At 40.4% G+C, this 20,046-nt stretch overlaps 1 protein-coding gene across 2 annotated transcripts in view; it reads right to left on the bottom strand.

Annotated features, from left to right (window-relative positions):
* The window catches only part of nup214 (nucleoporin 214), a 28,251-nt gene extending 12,530 nt beyond the window's left edge, over positions 1–15,721 (bottom strand). For both annotated transcript variants that reach the window (XM_076758281.1, XM_076758282.1), the window contains exons 1-24: positions 15,572–15,721; positions 14,587–14,782; positions 14,275–14,429; positions 13,594–13,792; positions 13,433–13,503; positions 13,258–13,321; positions 12,966–13,069; positions 12,273–12,379; positions 12,041–12,107; positions 11,367–11,490; positions 7,335–7,493; positions 6,290–6,734; positions 6,078–6,208; positions 5,883–5,971; positions 5,365–5,448; positions 4,816–4,965; positions 3,992–4,150; positions 3,789–3,892; positions 3,529–3,708; positions 2,978–3,153; positions 2,336–2,644; positions 2,026–2,193; positions 1,478–1,589; positions 75–138 (exon numbers count right to left, since the gene is read on the bottom strand). In XM_076758281.1, the coding sequence (XP_076614396.1) occupies positions 75–138; positions 1,478–1,589; positions 2,026–2,193; positions 2,336–2,644; positions 2,978–3,153; positions 3,529–3,708; positions 3,789–3,892; positions 3,992–4,150; positions 4,816–4,965; positions 5,365–5,448; positions 5,883–5,971; positions 6,078–6,208; positions 6,290–6,734; positions 7,335–7,493; positions 11,367–11,490; positions 12,041–12,107; positions 12,273–12,379; positions 12,966–13,069; positions 13,258–13,321; positions 13,433–13,503; positions 13,594–13,792; positions 14,275–14,429; positions 14,587–14,782; positions 15,572–15,613 (3,459 nt within the window). In that variant the 5' untranslated portion in view covers positions 15,614–15,721. The remainder of the gene's footprint in view (positions 1–74; positions 139–1,477; positions 1,590–2,025; positions 2,194–2,335; positions 2,645–2,977; positions 3,154–3,528; positions 3,709–3,788; positions 3,893–3,991; positions 4,151–4,815; positions 4,966–5,364; positions 5,449–5,882; positions 5,972–6,077; positions 6,209–6,289; positions 6,735–7,334; positions 7,494–11,366; positions 11,491–12,040; positions 12,108–12,272; positions 12,380–12,965; positions 13,070–13,257; positions 13,322–13,432; positions 13,504–13,593; positions 13,793–14,274; positions 14,430–14,586; positions 14,783–15,571) is intronic.
* Positions 15,722–20,046: the final 4,325 nt, after the last annotated feature.

Raw genomic sequence — 20,046 nt, 5'->3', positions numbered from 1 at the left:
GTGTGGGTGAACAAATATCTGAAAAGATGAATGACAGCTTGGTGAGTGATGGACACAGGAGATATAACACTCACTCGTTTGGCCTGGTTAGAAGCAACTGTTGCAAAGACCTGAGCGGCTGGATCTGCTACTGATGAGCTGGGAAAGACAGCAGAAGAGGAAGAGGTATGACAATCACCAAACCTTTCACTGTGTGGAATTAAAAATTCTTTGGAGCATATATTTTTGTGATTTTTTTAAAGATTTTTCTTGTTCTAGTAAAATAAAATATCCAGTACATGTTGGTTCTCTATATCAAGCTGGGAATCATTTGAAGAAATGTCTGAAACATTACTGTCTGACAGAGATAAAGAGAACGTTAAGCATGGAATCAGGGAAAAGTCCACTTTCATAATCGTCTTCCTCACTCAATGCTTTGCTTTCCTAGTTTGTTATTGTGAGCAGCCTTTATTTGGGGAAAGCCCCAAGGAGGGATGGCCTGCTGAAATATCAAGCACAAAAGTGGAGCACTGCCCAGTGAGGCAGAAAGAGTAAGGTGCAGGCAGCAGGAAGGGGCAAACAAGAGACTGTGAATCATGGACTGAATAAAGAGCCAAGTGAAAGACATGACGAAAGGGCAGTGAAGAGGATAATGGTATGAAAAGAGACCATTAGACAGTGTGCATAAAGTGCATCCCACGTATTCACACAGTTTTATTTTGGCTACACTCTCCAGCATACAGGAGTTTAGATTAAACTGTAAACTATAAGGTTACAGCATTACCTTTAAGCTGTGCCCCTTTTTATACACCCCAAGAGGTAAAAAGACCTTCCTACACTATTCACACAGTAAGCACATGAACATATTGTAGACGTACTTAAAAAAGCTGGAAGTCGACACTTTAACACCACTGCTTCATTTTACAACACTGCAGCAGAGCCAAAACAATTAAAAACAGACTGCAGTGTATGTAAAAGAGAAAGAAGTAAAAACAGTATTACACATAGAGATGTGACGCTTGAAGAAAGAAGCTCAGATGTAAATTTAAGGCGTCCTCGCAGACTGTGGGCCTCTGCCAGTCGTGGTGTGCATTGGCTAAGACTGGGTGGAGTCAGTGACCTGATAAATCTATACCGAGGAGACACACTAAAAACAAACACTGGACCGCTCGAGGACTCATAGTGACAGACCGTCTACTCACTGTATCAGAAATAGATCCAAGTGGATAACGCTATAAATATTATATAACATGCTTGGTATCAAACAGGAAATATATGAATAGGACAGATTAGATAGTTAAGTCAGACAAAGAAAGGGTTCAAAATGTGAAATGATCTCATTAACTTTATCTGCCACATATCAATTAAAATGCCTCCTGTGCCAAATGGACTGCATTTCAAATCAAGTGAAAGGAGCACTACCAAATGAATCCAGTTTCAGTAACCTGGAACTGGTAGACATTCACGACACTGAAGACATAAATGAATTCACTTTTACCTGATGATATTGGGCACCGGTGCAGGAGGTCCCTTGTCCTTCAGCTCCTGGACATTGACCACCTGAGGAACGGTCTTCAAAGTGGACTCTGTCAAGGAAGCACTGACGACAGCTGAAACACACACACAGATGTAACAAAGCCAATGTTTACATTAGAAAAACATGCACCTACAGACACACACACAGCCAGGGCTTAAATTCAAAGAAATACCAGACAGGTGTCGTAAAATGAACTGAATGTTTCCATGGCAATTTAAGCCCTGAATTATCTATTATTCATTATTATATATTTTAGTAAGTGAGTCTCAGGTATGATGGGGCACTGAGTTGGGACATAAAGCTACTAATTTCATATTATTTGGAAGTCTGTGTCTCCCCCTGGTGAATAACAGTGAGCATAGCAATACAATATTATCAATATCATACTAACAACTTCTTCTACACACTGCCCCTAACGACTTCATTCATCTTCATTACTGTTTAAAAATAAACGTATTATTGTTTTTGGCTGCAGTCACAGGCTGGTGACCGTGGCATGTTCTTCCTACCTGTCTTCTGATTGGCCATCTGCCTGCGTAGAGCAGCAGTGGCTGCAGCCTGCTGGGCAGGGATGGTGACAGGGATGGTCCTCTCAGCTGGTGGGGCTCCGTGTTTCACTGTCTTGGTGGCGAGAGCAGTGCTATCAGCCCCGCTGAGGTTGATCTTATTGGTTGGGACTGAAATATCAATAAAGTGAGGAACATTTATGAGACAAAGCAGGCCTACCGGTGTTTATCAGCTGCATTAAAAAGCTGACATCTTGTGGCAACTGTATGTTGCATCACATCTCTGATGTAACAGTAGTTCTGATTGACTCACCCGGGCTGGCAATAGGGCTGAGTCCAAAGCCCATACCCTGGACTGAGTGAATTTTGGTTAAAGGGGTGGACTGGATGGCCCCGAAGCCTGGCTGGATAGAGGGGGTCCTCACGACTGTAGGGTGTCGGGGCATTGACAATGCTGGGGGAATGACAGGCATGGGAAGAGGCTCTGGCTGTAGTTCCTCATCCTCCAGCTCCAAGTGAGCTGGGTGAGGCTCCAGGGACTGGGACAGGGAGGACGTGGAGCTCACGTCATCCAAGTCCTCATAGTATTTAGGTGAAAGGAAGGCAGAGCGAGACAGGTTGGCTGGAAGAGAATAAAGAACATGTAGATTACCAATAACTGCAGCTGCATTGCGGCAATATTTTGTTTATCTCTCTGCATTAACAGACCATCTACTCTTGTTCAACAGCCCTATTTAAGTGAATGCTCCTCCCAACATTGAGACCTTTTATTTGTTTGATTATTATTGGAGCCTCACAGAGAATTCAAGGTAAAGATTTACTACACTTGTACACTTTCACGCAAGCACAAATTGCTAGTCAGTAAAGCAAATTTACACAAGAAAAACTGATGAAGATTCCACTTCCAGACATCAGAGTAATCCTTCTTAAATGAGTCTGAGCAGGATCTGTGTACCTGGTGCAGTAGAGCGGACAGGAGGCATCTGTCCCTTTGAGAGGAAATTACGCAGCTGGGATTGTTTCACTGATGATATCTTGGCTGTTGGAGATTCGGATTTGGTCTTAGGAGGGGTGGTGTCCAGCTTGGCCTGCTGGAGCGCGTCCCTTAAACTCTTAAGCTCACCTTCCAAACTGTCACAAAACACACAAGCAAGTTGTTTAAGTTGCAAACAACAACACCTTTTCTAAAACTGATGCACTGAAAGAAATGAGGGCAATCTTTGTGTAATTCATGGATCATGGCGATTACATTGTTAGCTATTATGCCACCCAGTTACGAAAACAAAAGCTGAATTTATTCAGTTTTAATTATTCAAAAACTGCTTTGGATTCAAATTTCAGCCCATTCAAGTTCAAGGTTAACTTGAACTGTTAAGTCTGTGATTTCCGCAGCTGCACTGCAGAGTCCTCTTCCTCAAAACAAACTCCAAATGTACAACATGTTATACTCATTAACACATTTTCACATAACTCTGCTCCTACTGCTCGTTCTTTGCCAGCTCCTACCCAGTAGTTGTTGCTGTCTCAGTACTGAGGTTTATAGTTGAAGTGGAGGTCTTGTTATAGAGGCGCAGTGAAGTCAGTTTCTTAACCAACTGGTCCAACTGGTTCTTCTGCTGGTTGATAATGTACAGGTTGTTGCCCAGTGTAGTGAACAGACCCTCGCGCCCTGGCACCACCATGTGTCTGTGAGGAAGACAAGCACTTCAGTACAAATGACACTCAACCATATCTTTTCACTTACACAGCTGATCTTTGGAGCTTACTTCTGCTTTTTCTTCTTCTCCAGGTGTTTCTGCCATTCCACATCCAACACGTCATTGACATCTTCCACAGCAAACGTAACATACTGGTACAGCCTGCGAATCTCCTGAAGGAAATAAAAAAAAAAGGAGTATGTAGATGATTCATGTAAGGGCTCTGTGAAGCATCCATTCATGAAATCATCTTTCATCGTCCTGCTTGTCACCTTGAGCTGCTCCTCGTTGCGTGGGTCCAGAGGTTTTTTGTACAGCAGCTGTCTGTAATTTGGGTCTCTGCTCAGCTCACTCTGGGTTTTGGCTTCTTCTGCTCCAGCAAAGCCGTCCAGTAAGGTGGTCTTCAGTGTACCAATGTCCCCGTGGAGAGACTGTGAATCAGGGAAAGAAAACAAAAAAAAGGTTGGAGGAGGATATTCATGCTAGAACAGGTTTAATTCAACAAAGAGACCACAACTGTTGAAATAAATGAACAAAACAGGTAAAAATACACAACAATCAATTCAGAGCCGCTTTTCTTTCTGAATCAAAACTATTGTAAATAACTGAACCCAAAAGACCAACACACGACATGACACTTTTGCTGTGTTGAGTGCCACGTTTTCCCTACATTTGTTTTTGCGAAATACAGACAAGACTAAAAAGGCTTGTCTGCATATGGTATATCCTACAGACAAGTTATCCAAGTCAACATATACTTTGAAGAACAGAATATATGGAGCAGAACATGGGCAACGTACTTTTGAACATTTTCTTATTTAAGAGTTAGCCCAGACAATAAAACCCAAACTCTGAAACTTTAAGCATTGTCTTCTGCAGCCACAAGAGGGGAAGATGGCACACACGCTGGTATTTTTATCTATCATAACACTGTCAACTTCTAACAGTGAGTCTGTTATTCTAAGACAATTTCATTCTGAGTAGGAGGCAGTTGTTGGGGGTAGGGCTTGACTGGCCAGAGTGGTTTTACTAACAGCGATTTGGGTCAGACCAGGCAGTGTCTGAACCTGTTTTGGTTTTTCAACCATGGTCTTACCTCTGTCGTTTCCTTGATCTCCAGGGTGAAAACATGGAGGTCCTCTGACTCCTTCCTCAACTCCTTCATCTCCTCATTGGTGCCAACCTTGAAGTCAGCTTTTGCATTTCGTGCCTTTAGGTCGTCTAACTCCTTCTGGAAGTGTGCAATCTGATGAGAAGTCAAAGACGTGCTCAGTTATTTGCACGTTTTCATGTTAAGTCCATCCTGAGCACCAACATCCTGATATACACCAACTTGTTAAACATGAAAATTTCAAATGAAATACTGTTTACATCAAACATGCCCTAATCGGAAAAAAAACGGTGTACCTTAGTCAAAATATGACAAAAGGTCACAGCTACTTGAAAGATAATTCAAAGATTTCTTATTACATTTTCATCAAGAGCAAAAATTATCCAAGAACACCTGCGGTGTGCAGTCATGAACACAAGCGTCTAGCTAGTATTTTTCCCCATATGGTGTGAGCCACGAGTCTCTCACCTTCTCAAGCTCACCAATTAAAAGTGGTACATGGTACTCTAGTGTTGACTAGACGATATGTCTCACCTCCTCCAATATACCAGCCATAATGGGATCAGAGTCCTTCTTTTGCTGTAGCTGCTTCTCCAGAGCCTTCACACTTACAGCTGCCTGCATCGAGAAGTAGTAAAGTAAGAAACACACACCAACAAACACACACAACCCATATATCAAGTCTGAACAAAAAAATTAAAATATGTGTAATCTAATATAAACACTAACGCTACGCTTTCCTCCCGCCACTGACAGCTCTTTGTACTATTACTACGGTGTCCTTCCTGTGGGGACTGAATGCTCTTCTTTCATTTGTGAGATATTAACAATTAACAATTACAGCCAAGCAAAAGTTGCAGGGAATGGGTGAAGAGGATGAAAATAGACAGCAGACAAAGAACACTGAAACTATCTCGTTGAATATTTTTCTTGTCCTTAAAAATCTCGGGGAAGCCGAGGGTTCTAACAGAGGTTCTGTGCCTTCACTGTGTTCCTATGGTGAACATGTTTGTCAGGTTTTTGAGCAACACATCAACAAAACCAGTCAGGACCTGTGGAGTTTGGACACGGCCCTGGGCAGCAGGAGCAGGTTTCTGGACGAGTGCGGGTGGTGTGCTGGTTTGAACTGGACGCACTGGGGCTGCGACACAACCAAGAATATCAGAATCACAACCCAAGGTTTGAAGATTAAGGTTTAAAGAGCGCTTTGATAAAAAAGAAGAATGATAAAGGCAGGACTTTCTTACTTAATACAGCTGCTGGCTTAGTGACCGATAGTGGAGGGGTGGTCAGACTACTGGAGTTGGAGACAACGGTTTTGGGCAGCGAGGAATTGAAGGAGAAAGACTGTGGTGCTGGGGTCTCCAATGCTGAAAACCTTGGGAAAGAACAGAGAGATTTTTTGTCTTTGTATAGTCTTTGGTTTTATAAATCATGTCAGTAAAAAATAATGATTTACCTCTCATTTAGATTCAGTTTCACCGTTGGTGGGGAGGGGGCAGCAAGGCTCTGGGGAGTTGGGGCGGGAGCTGGAGCTGGAGCCACCACTGTCGATGGTTTGATGGAAGGGGTGAAAGAAAACGCTGAAGGCGCTGAGGGAGTGTCAGAGGGTGGTTTGGAGGCAAAGGAGAAGCCTGAGGATCCTGAGCCGAAAGGCGCGGATCCCCCCAGAGAGAAGGCTGAAGGGGCAGAGGTGGAGCACGTCGTAGGTACTGAGAAAATGAATGAAGACGATGACGACGACACAGGAGCTGCGGGAACAATGCTGAATGGGGCGGCGGAAGTAGAAGCAAGAGGGGCTGGAGGAGTGGAAGCAGCTGTAGAGGCAAGGCCGAGGTTTGGGAATGTCGCTGGGGCAGATGGGACAGAGGCAGCAATTTTGGGTGGTTGGGTTGCCAAAGAACCTGTGAACAAAAAAGAAATTTGTTTTCATTTGATCTCATCACATGTTGCTCAAGTTATGTCTTTGAGCAAAGTTTGCTAATTCTAGAAGCAAATGGGTTAGCCTTAGAAAAGTCCAAATTTTTCATGGTTAGATGCTCACAGCCACATTTCTCCCAGACTTCAAAGGATGTTGTGAGGCCTCTTTCTGAAAGAAACTGGCTGAGTAAAAACACTGGTTTTCCTGATTATAGAAAAGAAAACTCTTCACAGTCTTGCCAAAGATCCCTGCATGATCACAACAACTGGTCTCAGGCAATAAATGTTAGTGGAAATAAAGTGAAAAAAAAAAAAAATACATCTAAACAACATTTTCCTTCAAAAATATATAATAAATGAACTGATCAAAGAACTCAAATTTTATGCAGAATGAATGTTCCTTGAAGACTTTAAGATAAGCATAAACAGGGATGTATTTGGATGTGTGTTTGCTTGATTGACAGGTCTCTCGGGCTGTTAAACTGAGCTGTGGAGCCTGCCACTTGTATGACGATGAATAATTGTGCCCCACTCTCAACAACACTTTAAGACAAAACATCTGTTGAGTACAATGGCACGCCTACCTGGCTTGGGCAGTCTTTCCCCCTCCAAGGGGAGGGTACCCGGGGGTGTGACCAGTTGTTTAACCCCAGGATTGAGGTTGAGCAGAGCAAATGGGCAGAGTAGTCCCTCGGTGGATAGCATTAGCATAGTGGGCGCCGGAGGCAAGGTCTTCTCATCAGCTTTGAAAGGGTGCAAAGATGGGATACAGACAGAGGCAAAGAGAACAGTCATTTAGACAGAGAGATACCACTTTCTCAATGATGCGCAGTGAAAGATGAGAGGTTTGCTTTAATTTCACAGAACACACCAAACATATAACTCCTCAGTTAAACGCATCCACTCGCCCACAAACACACAGAGTCCATTTCCCTCATTTCCTCCCCCTGTGGCACATTTTGTAACCCTCCACAGATCAGAGAGCCAAGAAAAATCTCTCTGGTAGGAAATTTTGTCTTAAGTCTATTAATTAAGCGCCACGTGCAACAGCAATCTACATTATGCAGTAACAGAATTTTGCATTCTGCACAGCTTTCTGCTTCCAAATCACACCACTGCACGAGGGAGACAATTAACAGCAAGTGTCGTCTGCTGTCTCTGCTTTCTCTGTTCGTGACGACAAAATGCTGTTTGTCACTTCAGTCATGAAAGTGTTGACAGTATTCAAGCACAAAGCCTGTATGTATGTTAGTGCTGTAGTTATCTTGATCTTGGCTTATTCCACCCTCCAGTGGTTAAAATAAGTACCCAGCGTCCAGTCCAGAAAGGCACACTGTGGTCGTGCACAAAGACAACTGTCCTGCAATGTCTCATTTGGTAAAACACAGTCCACTGCGTTCCTCTTCTTGCCAAACCCCCAAACTCTTTCCTGCTCTTCACACCCACTTTCCTGCACTTTCCAAAATCACGCTGTGTGCTGTGGGCTGCAGACAAAATGGCATATCCATCCTAAACCAACATTTCAATGATAAAACTGAGTATTCACACCCCAAATTAAAGATGCATTAGTCAGAGTTGATAATAGTCATTTCAGATACGTCGAAAAAGCAAACTGAACACGTTGTCCTCTCTGTCTCATATCTAAAACCACTCCTTGAGTGTCACTTTCACGGTCATCAGGGGATGACAGCAGCGGCTGCTTCTTACATTTCAGTGTTTGATTAATTACCACTGACTCACCTCTTGGATGATTTTCCTGTATTTTGCATCTACTGTACATTCAGTCCATGAACTGCATGCACGCTTTGACATGACAGTGCATCAGGATTTTATTGTCTGCATAAATTCAAACCTATATCTACCGCAGACACGTACACCCACACAGAAAAATCCACATACATATTCAAGCAAGCACTGATTAGCATTATGTTTCGAGAGGTAAAGTGATCCTAAGTTCTCCACAAAATAAGCACGTAATGCAGAGCATAAAAAAACAAAAATGCAGCATCTAATGTTTAGCTTCATCTCAATTAAGAAAATATAGTTTGAAAAATAAAGAGACGCAAAGAGAGAGAGAGAGAGAGAGAGGGTGAAAGAAGGAGCGAACAGAAGGGAGAGGCACAAGGTAAACCTCATCAGCATTCTGCAACAGGATTGTCTGGGCTTTGTTGTTTGTTGTGGTCCTCTAGCTTGTCTGAGCCATTTTAATGAGTGCATTTTTTTCCCCCTCCACAGATAACTCTCTCGTTACTCTCCCTTCGCCTTCCCTATCTAATGTCTCACTTCGGATAAAGGTTTTGATCAGACTACAATCATGTCAAAATGTTCCTCAAATTGCAGGTTCTTTTCTTGCTGGGGAGGGAGTTCTGAGAGCGAGCGGGGAGAGATGTGACTAGACAGCAACAGCAGCTCTACGTGAATGTCTGGCAGACTGGGCCATTTAAGATAAAACAGTGTACTGAGACGGTAGCTTATCACTATTCTTTACACATGCTGCAATAGAGCACTGCAGTGGATGCTGTATGCACAAAGAAACTTGGCGGATTTCAGCTTCATTTGGTCATTAAGGGAGTGTTGCACATAAAATGCTGTGGTGCCTAAACGAATGCATGGTATGCAGTACAAGAGATAATTAGCAAATTAATGTTAACTTCAATATGCCAACAACTTTATACCACAGGAATCAGGAGTTTGCTGAAAAGAGGAAGCTGAAAAGAGAAATTGAGTTTTTCAAGAACAGTAAAACATACATCTTACCCGTCTCAGTGTAAAATACTCTAAGCATGCATGTTCATTAAAACAGGCTTATCAGGGTGGGCGGTGCTGCTAGTGGCAGATGGTGTAGAAACCTGCCTAAACTGGTTTAATTTTCTCCTCACCGTCCATACTGTCATTTCACTATTTTCTGAAAAACCCACGGAATTCATTGAGCTTCGCTGCGGACGTGCCAACACCGTTTATAATTATTAATGCTGTGAAAATTAAAGCGATATCCAAAAATAAAAAAACAAATGGCAATTGCAAGTGGGAGAGATCGACTTTAATACGTTCTGACTGTCGAAGCGGGAGATGTTGTGATGTTCGCTTGATCATAGCAGAGAACATGGTTGCAAATAGGGAAGATACGCCTAAAAATGTCTATCACAGTGTGTGATTTTATATTGTTACACCAATAATAGAAAAGTGGGAAATAGCACATTTTCTGAATTCATAAACCACATGTCTCTTTCAGCTTATAACATGAATTAAATAGCTTCCAATTGAGCGTTCACCTCAGAGATGCATAAATCCTGTTAATCCAATATTGCCATAAACCAACACTGCAACACTGTTCTGAGTAGAAATGGTATAAAAAAAGAAAATCTACATCAGCTTTACTTGGAAAAAAACCTCAGCTGCACCAAAGTGACACTGGTGTTAACAGTCTTTTTTTGCTGGTGTTCTGGCACCAGTATAAAAACTGTCCCACCACAACAAGATTGATTAAAACAACATAACTGTGGTAAAATGCATATGACCTTTACTCAAACGCTCTTACTGTTCCTGTTCAATTAGCCTATCAAAGGCAAACCTAAAATAATTTGACAGCTGTTCTCGAACCATCTGGAGTAAATGCATGGTTTTGGTCTCTTTTGAAAGGGAACCCTCTGGAGTTTTATCCACAGCAGCCATAATCACTGTCCTGCATAATCAAAGTCCTACAGGCATTGAGTAATAGATGTAGAAGTTTTTTTGCAATCAGATGACTCTATCTGAGCCTATTGAGCTGGAAAACACAATTGGAGTACAGCATGAAGGCTTACCATTGCCCAAGATCAGTAACTATTGATAATAATACCACAGAAAATGATTATTTTATATATGTTTTTCTAATGGTATGTGTAAGCTTTCCCCCACGAAAAAAGGCCATTCACTATATTTATCTAGATAAATATCTATATTTATATTCAGACCATGTAAATTTATATTTAGGTATCTATATTGTAGTCATAGTTTCAAGTCATTTATAATACCCCTATTCCTTGTATTAGCTGTAAAGTTACCAACTGAAGCTGCACATCCTCATTTTCAGATTTCAATAGCTACACAAAGCACCACTCATCTGCCCAACTGGCTGCAACTGGATTGATTTTTAGATGAAAGGAGTGGATTATTATAGAGTTTAAAAATAAGTATTTTACTGGCATGGATCATCTGGACCATGCCAATGTAACAAGACCGTTTTTGTAAGAGTGTTGTAATCGGTGGATTACTGAGACTTTCAAGGCGACTTGCCTCAAATTTGGAATCATTTGATTATGGCATTGACTCTAACAGCTGTTGAGAATAAGAATAAGAATCTTAGCTTTCCAATGATGCGTCGTGTGCATACAAACTTAAACATAGTAGTTGTGTACATAAACGGGTGGTGTACTTAACACTGACAGCCTACGCACAGGCCGTGTTAATTCCTTTTCAAAGTGCTAAAACAAAGTTTACTGGGCTCTAAATTGGTGTTAATTTGCCAACTGATAACCATCTTTGAGCGTCGGCTTTGACAAAGGGAAATTAACTTTAACGTTCAACAACAAAGATTAGGATAAGTGTAGTTGCACAGAAAATCCAAATTCACTTACTGATGTGTATCTCCTGCTGGCTGGTGTAGTCTATGGCTAAGCCAAGGGGAAGAGTGTCTTCACTTGTCTCGGTCACGGGAAGCTCAGCCCTACTCGCATCCTCCAGGATCCAAAGCTCCCAGATCTAAAGAAGGACAATATTCATCGTGGTTATGACAATCTACAAACATTTGATGTGTTTTCCTCACCCCGCACAGAAAGCACTCATCTGCTCTTATGTAAAACAAAATTGAGCATCAGAGCTATATGTAATTAGTTGTGGTTTTGACAAAATCAACACCGAAGATCACATTATTTTTTTGCATTGGAGTCCTGTTACAGCAATTTAAAAACTTCAGCACATCCACAAGCTGGCACAACTGTCATCAAGAGGACTGGTTAAGTATGTGGCATTAGGTTCGTTGAGTGTAGATGGGGGAAACTCGGCCGGCACAAATGATCTAATCAGAAAGTGTTTTGAGTGAGACAAACTTTGTAGAACAATTATGTAACTCTACTTGATGCGTCTGAGCATCGCAAACATTCACAATGGCATGTTTACCTTTCAAAACTACACCGATCTCATAGTTTACATCTCTGCTGGAATTTAAATGGAAATCCGTCATAGTTAGAGACACTTTTCATTGTGCGCATTTTCAACTCAAGATTTCTATACAGTTGTTTAACTTCATTACCTTGTCCTCTTGTCTGGCTATGACACTGACTTCAATGGAAGCTGCTGATGCCGCAAACACAAGGTCCCTGGATGAAATAAACAATGAGGCAAAGCAACACATTTCACTAATTTAACGTGACACTAAAACAGTACAACTAGGAGTCTGAAGGGATAAACAACACATTTAGTCTCGAACTTGCCTTTGGGTGCTTACCAAACCACCCATGCCTGTAAATTGCGATCATTCTTACCAGTCCTCTACATGGTTAAGGAAGTAGTGGTGCTGTCGCTCAACGCAGCTGCCGTACACCGTGTCACTAAAGTTCAGATACTTTGTCTCCATCTTCTCATCCTTCTTCTACAAAAACAAACATCATCATTTGCTTACAGTACATTAACAAGATGGAACAATGGATGAAACATTTATTTGACGGCAGCATATTTTAGCTGCTTTATAATCTATCATTTGCCAGGAAAAGAATGCCACTACATACACTGAGGAGTATATGCATTAACATGCTCAGGTACAAGAACAGGTATGATACGCTGTGACCTAAGAAGCTTGAGGACAACAAACACAAAGACTTGTAGGACTTCGTGTTCAGCTACATGAAGGATTCTACTCAAGTAACAATACATGAGGAGGTGCATTTCAGCTGCAGCAGAAGCCTCTATGTGATTGCAGAGCCATTACATAAAAATATGGTAACACCACAAAGCATTTGACCTGCAAAGCTAAAATGCATGACCTGCATTTCTTTCTTCACCTTGTTGTTGAGGCCATGAGGAGAGAATATCATGACTAAACAGATAACACTCGAAATTTATGGTCAAATGTATCTACTGAGGCAAAGAGCAAGACAGCATTGAAGACTGGAGGGGTACAACCTGACAAAAATCCAAATGGATGAATTAATTGGACTGTGGATGTAGGGCATACTCACAGGGAGGGAGATCAACACAAGCTCAGGGGGGGTCTCAAGTGACCCATCTGCTGCAGCATATACCACAGCAAACACAAATGTTCTCAGCCACAGAACATCCAGAACTGTGAGAGATAACAGGAAAGAGAGGCGTTAGCACAGATGTGGCACAGTAAACACAGTGATGAAAGTAAAACGCAAGCAAATTAGAATATGAACGATACTGGTATTATATGCCATTAATAATCCAGCTCAGTATATAGGCAAACAAATCAGATCTTACTTAGTTTTATAGGTACACGATTTGCTTTACCTTTGACGGGTTCATCAGAGGTGTAGAAGTGTGGACATGGGATAACTTTCTTTTCCTCTAGAGCCTTTCAACAAAGGAGAAAATCAGTTTTTCATCTTGTCATTCATTAGATGCTGCAGCTCTCAGGGAGCAATAAGTGATTAAGTTTTAATGATCGTGAATTAGGTTCACTTACTGGTGTGTACTGACAGACTGTGGCATTCATTTTTCCTGCAGCGACTTGTTTTCCCTTTGGACTCCAACAAACTGTGTGAAACAAAGTTCATTAAAAACAGTTGAGCTACAATAGAGATATGGACAGGCAAACCCAGCTTTTATGTTTAGAGGCTCACTCACTGCATGTGATGCCACTCGATGCAGGTGCCTCAGCCAGCACTTTGACACTGTCAGCAACATCCAAAATCTGCATGCTGCCATCAGACATACAGGCAGCCAACATGGATGCCTGTGCAGGATTCCACTTCAGGTCCTGCACTAAAGTGCCAGGGGGTACTGCTGGTAGCAGTGATGCAAAAGGTAACTTCTGTGGCCTTGTCTGGAAAGGAAAATAAATAATTAAATAAAAAAATTAGAATTAACAAAAACAACAAACAGATCAAATGCTTAAAGTGACTAAATCTGGCAGAATTTAGGACACTTAATAAATACTAAATATACAGGAAAGAGACATTATCACATTTAAGATGAAATTTGTGAATTTGGAAATCTTGATTTAATTTCCATAAAATTATTTGAGAAGAATTAATATTTTATTACTTCCAATAGTATAATTGCCACATATTCAATATGACCATCCGCAGTAAAAATGTGCAAACTGTGTATTTATAAAGGTCATCTGCACTGGACAACTATAATTAGAATAAATAATTAACAACACCTTCTCTCATAGTACAGCACAACAGGCAAAGTGTCGCTCTGTGTTTGTTAACCCCACACACACACACTGGCAGAACCTGAAACAGGCATGATGTATGTTTAATACACTGGCACATTAAATACACTGATGAAAGTAGTCACCTTATTCACGAAGGTGCGGACATCATAGAATGTGAGGGACAACCCTGCCTCCTCAGACATGCCACAAACTGACAAAGTAAGTTCATCGCAACTGAGAGCCAAGTGGTGCAGAGCCAGTTCCACAGTCACCTCCGCCAGTGCTGCTATGCCCTCGACTAGAAAAATGAGGAAAATTGGAGTGAATTGTGAGGAATGGACATTAAATTAAGCTAAAGATATATTCTTAGCTCTTGACGGTGAATTACAGAGCAACGTAGTAAAAAACAGAATGGATAAGTATTCAAATTCAAAGCTGTACAGTCAGGTTCATACCTATTTCATTGGGGTTGCCATCAAATTTATCAGCAGTCAGAATGTCTTGAGTTCGAAAAACTTTGAATGTTTTGTCGAACCCAACAAAAGTTAAACCAAATTTGTTTGAGATGGTAAGCAGACTTGATCTTTCTTTTGGCAACTCGTCAGCTGGGTCAAACACTCTTGCTTTCTTCATCTGACGAAACTGAAAATCCTGAAAAAGACAAGCAAGCACTGTTTGGTGACCAGTTATGGGTGGTAAACATGTAAGGTTCTTATTCAATAACTGTAAACTTGGAACTAAACCGTACCTCTTTCTGAGAAGAAAAATAACAACACACTGTACACATGTTTGAAATGGCTTGTGCGCATACAGTATGACCTAGCAACCAAATTACTTTACCATCATAGCATAATTGCCTTTTAAACAATAGTTTGGTTGCTTTCAACTTGACTGGTTTGTTAGCATAAACAGGGATGCGTAGCCTGAAAACGAAAGTTAGCATTCTGTCTGATAGCCAACATGCCGTGCTGTCACGTCACGTTAGTTAACGATGCTTAGCTGTGTTGGTAACGTTACAGCAACATTCACTGAACGCGTATTTTCTGACGTTATTTCACACACAAAGGAGGTTGTTAATTCACCTAAACTCAAGTTAGCAGTGCACTCTCAGGGGTTCAGATGATCTAGCATCTATATGCTAATAGCTACTATTAGCATAAGTCGCTAGCAAACTTACAAAGATAAAAGTTGCTGTAGCTTAGCAGCTTTTTGTTGTCAAACTTTTAAACCGACCTCTCCAACCATTAATTGCGTTTGTTATTAATACGGCTCTGTAAATGCCTTACGGCACGGTTACGGGTAACTATACAGAAAACTTAAACCCACCAGCTAGCTAACATCAATGATAGCCAGTGCCATTGAAAATGAACTAGCACACTGCTAGCAAACATTAGCTTGCACATGCTAACCTGTCAACACAACTAAGATAAGACAGCATACCTTCATTTCCCTCTCTGGAGGGGAGTCTGTGTCGTCACTCATTTTGAAGCACAGAAGCTGTTGCTTTTCCAGTCGATCTGTTGTACTAGTTTATTCCCTCCAAGTCTATACTTAAGACAAATTTCTGGTGAGCCACATTTGTCCGTCAGGAGACCTGACAACACGCCGCGCGATTTTGCTGTAGAAAACGTCATAGCAACGTAGGATGACAAATAGATCCCAGAGCACCCTGAGAGCACAACGTTGAGTTCAAACACGTAGTACCCTTTACCAAATGGCCATGTTTTGGAATCACTGAGAGAACAATCAGTGATAAACAACAATTTCATTCAGTTCTTAAACAAGTGTAAAAGAAACACATGAATTTATGAGGAAATATAATTTGTCAGTTAACTGAACGCACCATCACCGAGGCATAACTCCACTCGTCCATCCTGCTCAGATTAATATCCATCCAGCAGTGAACGAAGGACTATACAGTGAAATTGTAAATCTTATAGTATTTAATCTCAAAAAAGGTTCTTTGGAGAGATATTTCTGGGTCAGCACTGTGTAAATCCCTGGCCACTATGCTCTGCCTGTGGAAACAAAGCTGTCTTAAAGAAATAACTTAACAATATACACACTGAGACAAAAGAGGAGAGGAGGGCATGATATGGTGAAGTAAGGACTTTTATTAGAAAGCAGATTTTTCTGTATTGCATTTAAAGAAATCAGGTACTCTTGGACTACACAACTGAAACTGGTGATGGCAAATACCATGATGGGAATGAAAGGTAGATTCTTATGCAACATCAAAAGTGGCAACTTGCATTTCTGTTGTATATATTATTGATGCTTGAGTCAGAAGGCGCATAAACATTTTAACATTTTTCATTTGAAACATAAAGCAGTATCAACATTGAAATTGTCCCATCCCAGTTTGCCTGGTCCAAGCCCTGTTAATAGTGAAGAACATTACCATGATCAAAGTGTAGGGTTGCATGATAAGATCCTCAGTCTTTCGACTGTTGTCCATTGAGAGGTTACCAATAAGCCCAGACGCTTAACAGAGCTTTACAGATATGGTCCATGTCAACATGGGACAGCTCTGTTCACAAAGCACCAAGGTATCAGTCAAACGTCCCCCAGTCCTTGTTGCAGAGACACACTTATAACCAAGAAGGCTTGAGTTAACATCACCATGTCCCTCCACTCTGAAAAGTAAGCTAGCACAGACCGAAGCAAGCTGGAGAAAGACAAAGCAAACACCAAGAGCACAGCAAGTCATGTCAGATCTCCCATAATGCACTTTGGGTCTCATCCCTACTCTGATTGTCAGCGCTCTGAACACATGGCTTTAAAAGTTGCGTTTTCTCCTCATTCGCCAAACCCTCGGTCACCCTATTCTCTTTTCTTTCATTTGTCTAAGTAGTTCTAAAGTGCTGGCATTATGTTCAAGGACACATACATACACATACAAACTTTTAGTGCATTTTTTTCCGAGTCTGCTGAAGGTTCAAAAATACACTCAACTGGATAGTTAGTCAATGTATTCCACTCTTTATCACTACTTTGCTTTCATGACTGTAATAGGTTAAACTTTACCTAAAACATTCAATAAAAGGCCAGGCTGTGTGATAAAAATACAACCCCTCTCATCGCAAGACTCCACAGTCTTTGTTTGCTAACAGTGACAACAGTTATTCAGCATAAAATACATGGTGCATAAAGATCAGAGGTTTCATTGGGTTAGAGTGAGTGTCTCAATGGCATGCATTTTATGATACAAGTGTCTCTTTGCATATAAATGTGTTGTTTTCAGGATAAACCCCTCAGTGGAACAAAGACTCCTGTGCCCATTAGTTTGACAGCAATGGGGGATGAACAGAGCACTGTGTTAAGTTTTTAGAAGGTAACAATTTATTTGCAAAGAAATGTTTGTGAAAATAGGTTCTTTTCAACTAACAATCCCACCCAATCTCTGATTTTATCATTTTCAATGATCACCTGGGGAAAGGCAGATACTGCAAAAGACAAATTTCTGTCGCTGAATAAAAAAAAAGAGCTGCTTGAAGGAGACAGGGGTTTCAACCAAAGATACGGTATATGTAAAAATACATAACATTACATACATTTTAGAGGGCCTTTTTTTCTTTCAGCCACCTCAAACAGAGCTCATCCTCCCAACGGTTAGCCATCAGATTCTCTGGAGAATTTCTCAGTTTACAGTATAGTGCAACATCATTCATGTTCAAATTCACTCTGCATAAGAAAAAAACAGACCCGAAGCAGAAGAGAGGCCAAAAAAAACAAAACATATTTTGCAGTAAGGCGAACAAAAAGTGACCAAGCTGAAATGTGAATCTATCAAGGGAAATAAAAGTAAACTGTTTATACGTGCATTGGATTTTTTTTTTTTTTAATTTTTTGGATTTTTTATTTTTTTTTGCAAGGACTGTTCCAAAGTGTCTCAAAACCAGGTGTGACTACAAAAGATATCAGATATTCTTTATCAAATTTTTTGTGTTGTCGGTCAATTGTATGAATGATGCTAATTACATAATTGCTGTTGAGAAGTGTAGCAAATCGATTTTCATGGGTTTGTCTGGGCTGGTGCTCACTTTCTCCTGAAAGAATGAGATGATGACAGATGGCAAACACGAGAAAAGGAGTGAAAAAAAAAATAACATACATTAAACTATATGAGCAAAGGTTCTTAGAGGCCCAATTTTAGTCAAATTATAACTTAAGTGAAGGAAAAAAAAAACTGTCGATCTAACCCTACAGGTACTTTGTTTTGTTCATCTCTGAATATAAAGGTCCACATCACAACATCCACACCCACACAGTCACAGTCTAAGGCACTGCTCCACACCCCACTACAGTGTAGTATATCAATGTTTCCCAGCCTATATTATTTACTGCTTTGTGTTAATTGAGGTTCATATCAAATTCCTCTTAGTTAAAGTGGTGACCCAATTCTGTCTGTTCCATAATAGATCTCAGTAAAAACCAAAACATAGACTTATGTGCATGAAAACACAAAGAGAGAAAAATAGGATAAACGTATATGTTATATTTCTGCACAGTTTTAACAGTGGAGCTCACAGACTTTCATTTTTAAGGCTGATTAAGTTGGAAACTATTTTGTAATCTAGCATAATAACTGTGATTTTGTTTTAAATCCATAATTGTATGCATTTTGGGAAGGCTGTTACCTTGGTTGACAAAATCAGAAGTGTAGGCGATCCTCTCAAAAGTCCAGTAATTAAGGTAGTGGCTCCGATAAACAACTGAATATCTTTATTTATTTTTTTTATTTTTATTTTTTTTCACAAGAGCAACTTTAGGAACCAAAGCTTCATAAATTGATTAAATAAAAATGAGATAAAGAAATGATTTGCTAAATCTTGACGTATATCTATCCAGAAAAGTTCAGGATCAGTTCAGAATATTTCAACATTAGAGACATACATAACCGTCAAAGTATTTTTAAAAAATGAGGAGCGTGTTGGGATAAAAAAAGAATAAACAATATTCTACTAAAAGTCTGACTTCGCTCAGTTTTCTGTATATTAGGGAAATGCTCCCCACCACATTGGAAGACCTGTTCACTTCAGTTTAAAAAAAATCACAAAAGCTTAAGGTTAGGACATCACCCTGCCTCACAGTCAAATTATATTATATTAGGCCCATTTTTAAGAGTATACAATTGAAGAAAAAGTGGGTCATATCAAAAAGCATTTGAGTATTTGAACATATTCTGTCAAGGCTTGGACCCCTCGCCAAAGCAGTGCTACAGTTTACATTCATTCATCATCTCAGCCATCCTATCACGGCCCTGGTTTCTCACATTTCTTCCAAAAGAAAAAAATAAAAACAATATATTGTAAACGTATTATCATTACCTAGTGCAATTACAACCCTGTATTTCTTGTGCAGGGCCATCTTAAAGCTTCCCCTACAGAGTCACAAACAAGATATGTAGAACGCAGACAGAGAATAACCTGGCCCATTCTTTCATGTGGCGCAGCACTGAAGCTTAAACAGACAGATTAAATATATGTTTTTTGCTTGCTTGTTAGATTACGTCATCAATTTCTGCAGAGGACAAAAAAAAAAAAAGTTGGATTCATTTAATTTTTCAACCTCGCTTTCCAAAACATTGGTGGTTGAAAATAACTTTGGGGTTCATTCATCTAAATTCGACGGTCTGAACTTGTGATTAAATGTGCTTTGACACTGATCGGGAACACCCAGAAAACGGAAAAAAAAGAAAACATACAACAGTGTACTCTTAAAATCAACCCACAAAACAACAAAAGAAGGCTGTTTGGACTGTGTCCCTATGCGTGGCAGAAAGCATGAAAACAGATGTCAAAAAAAGAAAAGAATTATGAAAATACAGGTTTAAGTCCCTGTTCGACTCATTGCCTCACTCCAGTTTTTCCTTCCAAACCCACAATCCCCTAATTCAATAACTTATCAGGGCG

Source organism: Chaetodon auriga, chromosome 19 (genome assembly GCF_051107435.1).
Source record: "Chaetodon auriga isolate fChaAug3 chromosome 19, fChaAug3.hap1, whole genome shotgun sequence".
Taxonomy (NCBI): Eukaryota; Metazoa; Chordata; class Actinopteri; order Chaetodontiformes; family Chaetodontidae; genus Chaetodon; species Chaetodon auriga.
The sequence above is the reverse complement of the archived record's forward strand: the minus strand, read 5'-3'. Positions and strand labels throughout refer to the sequence as shown.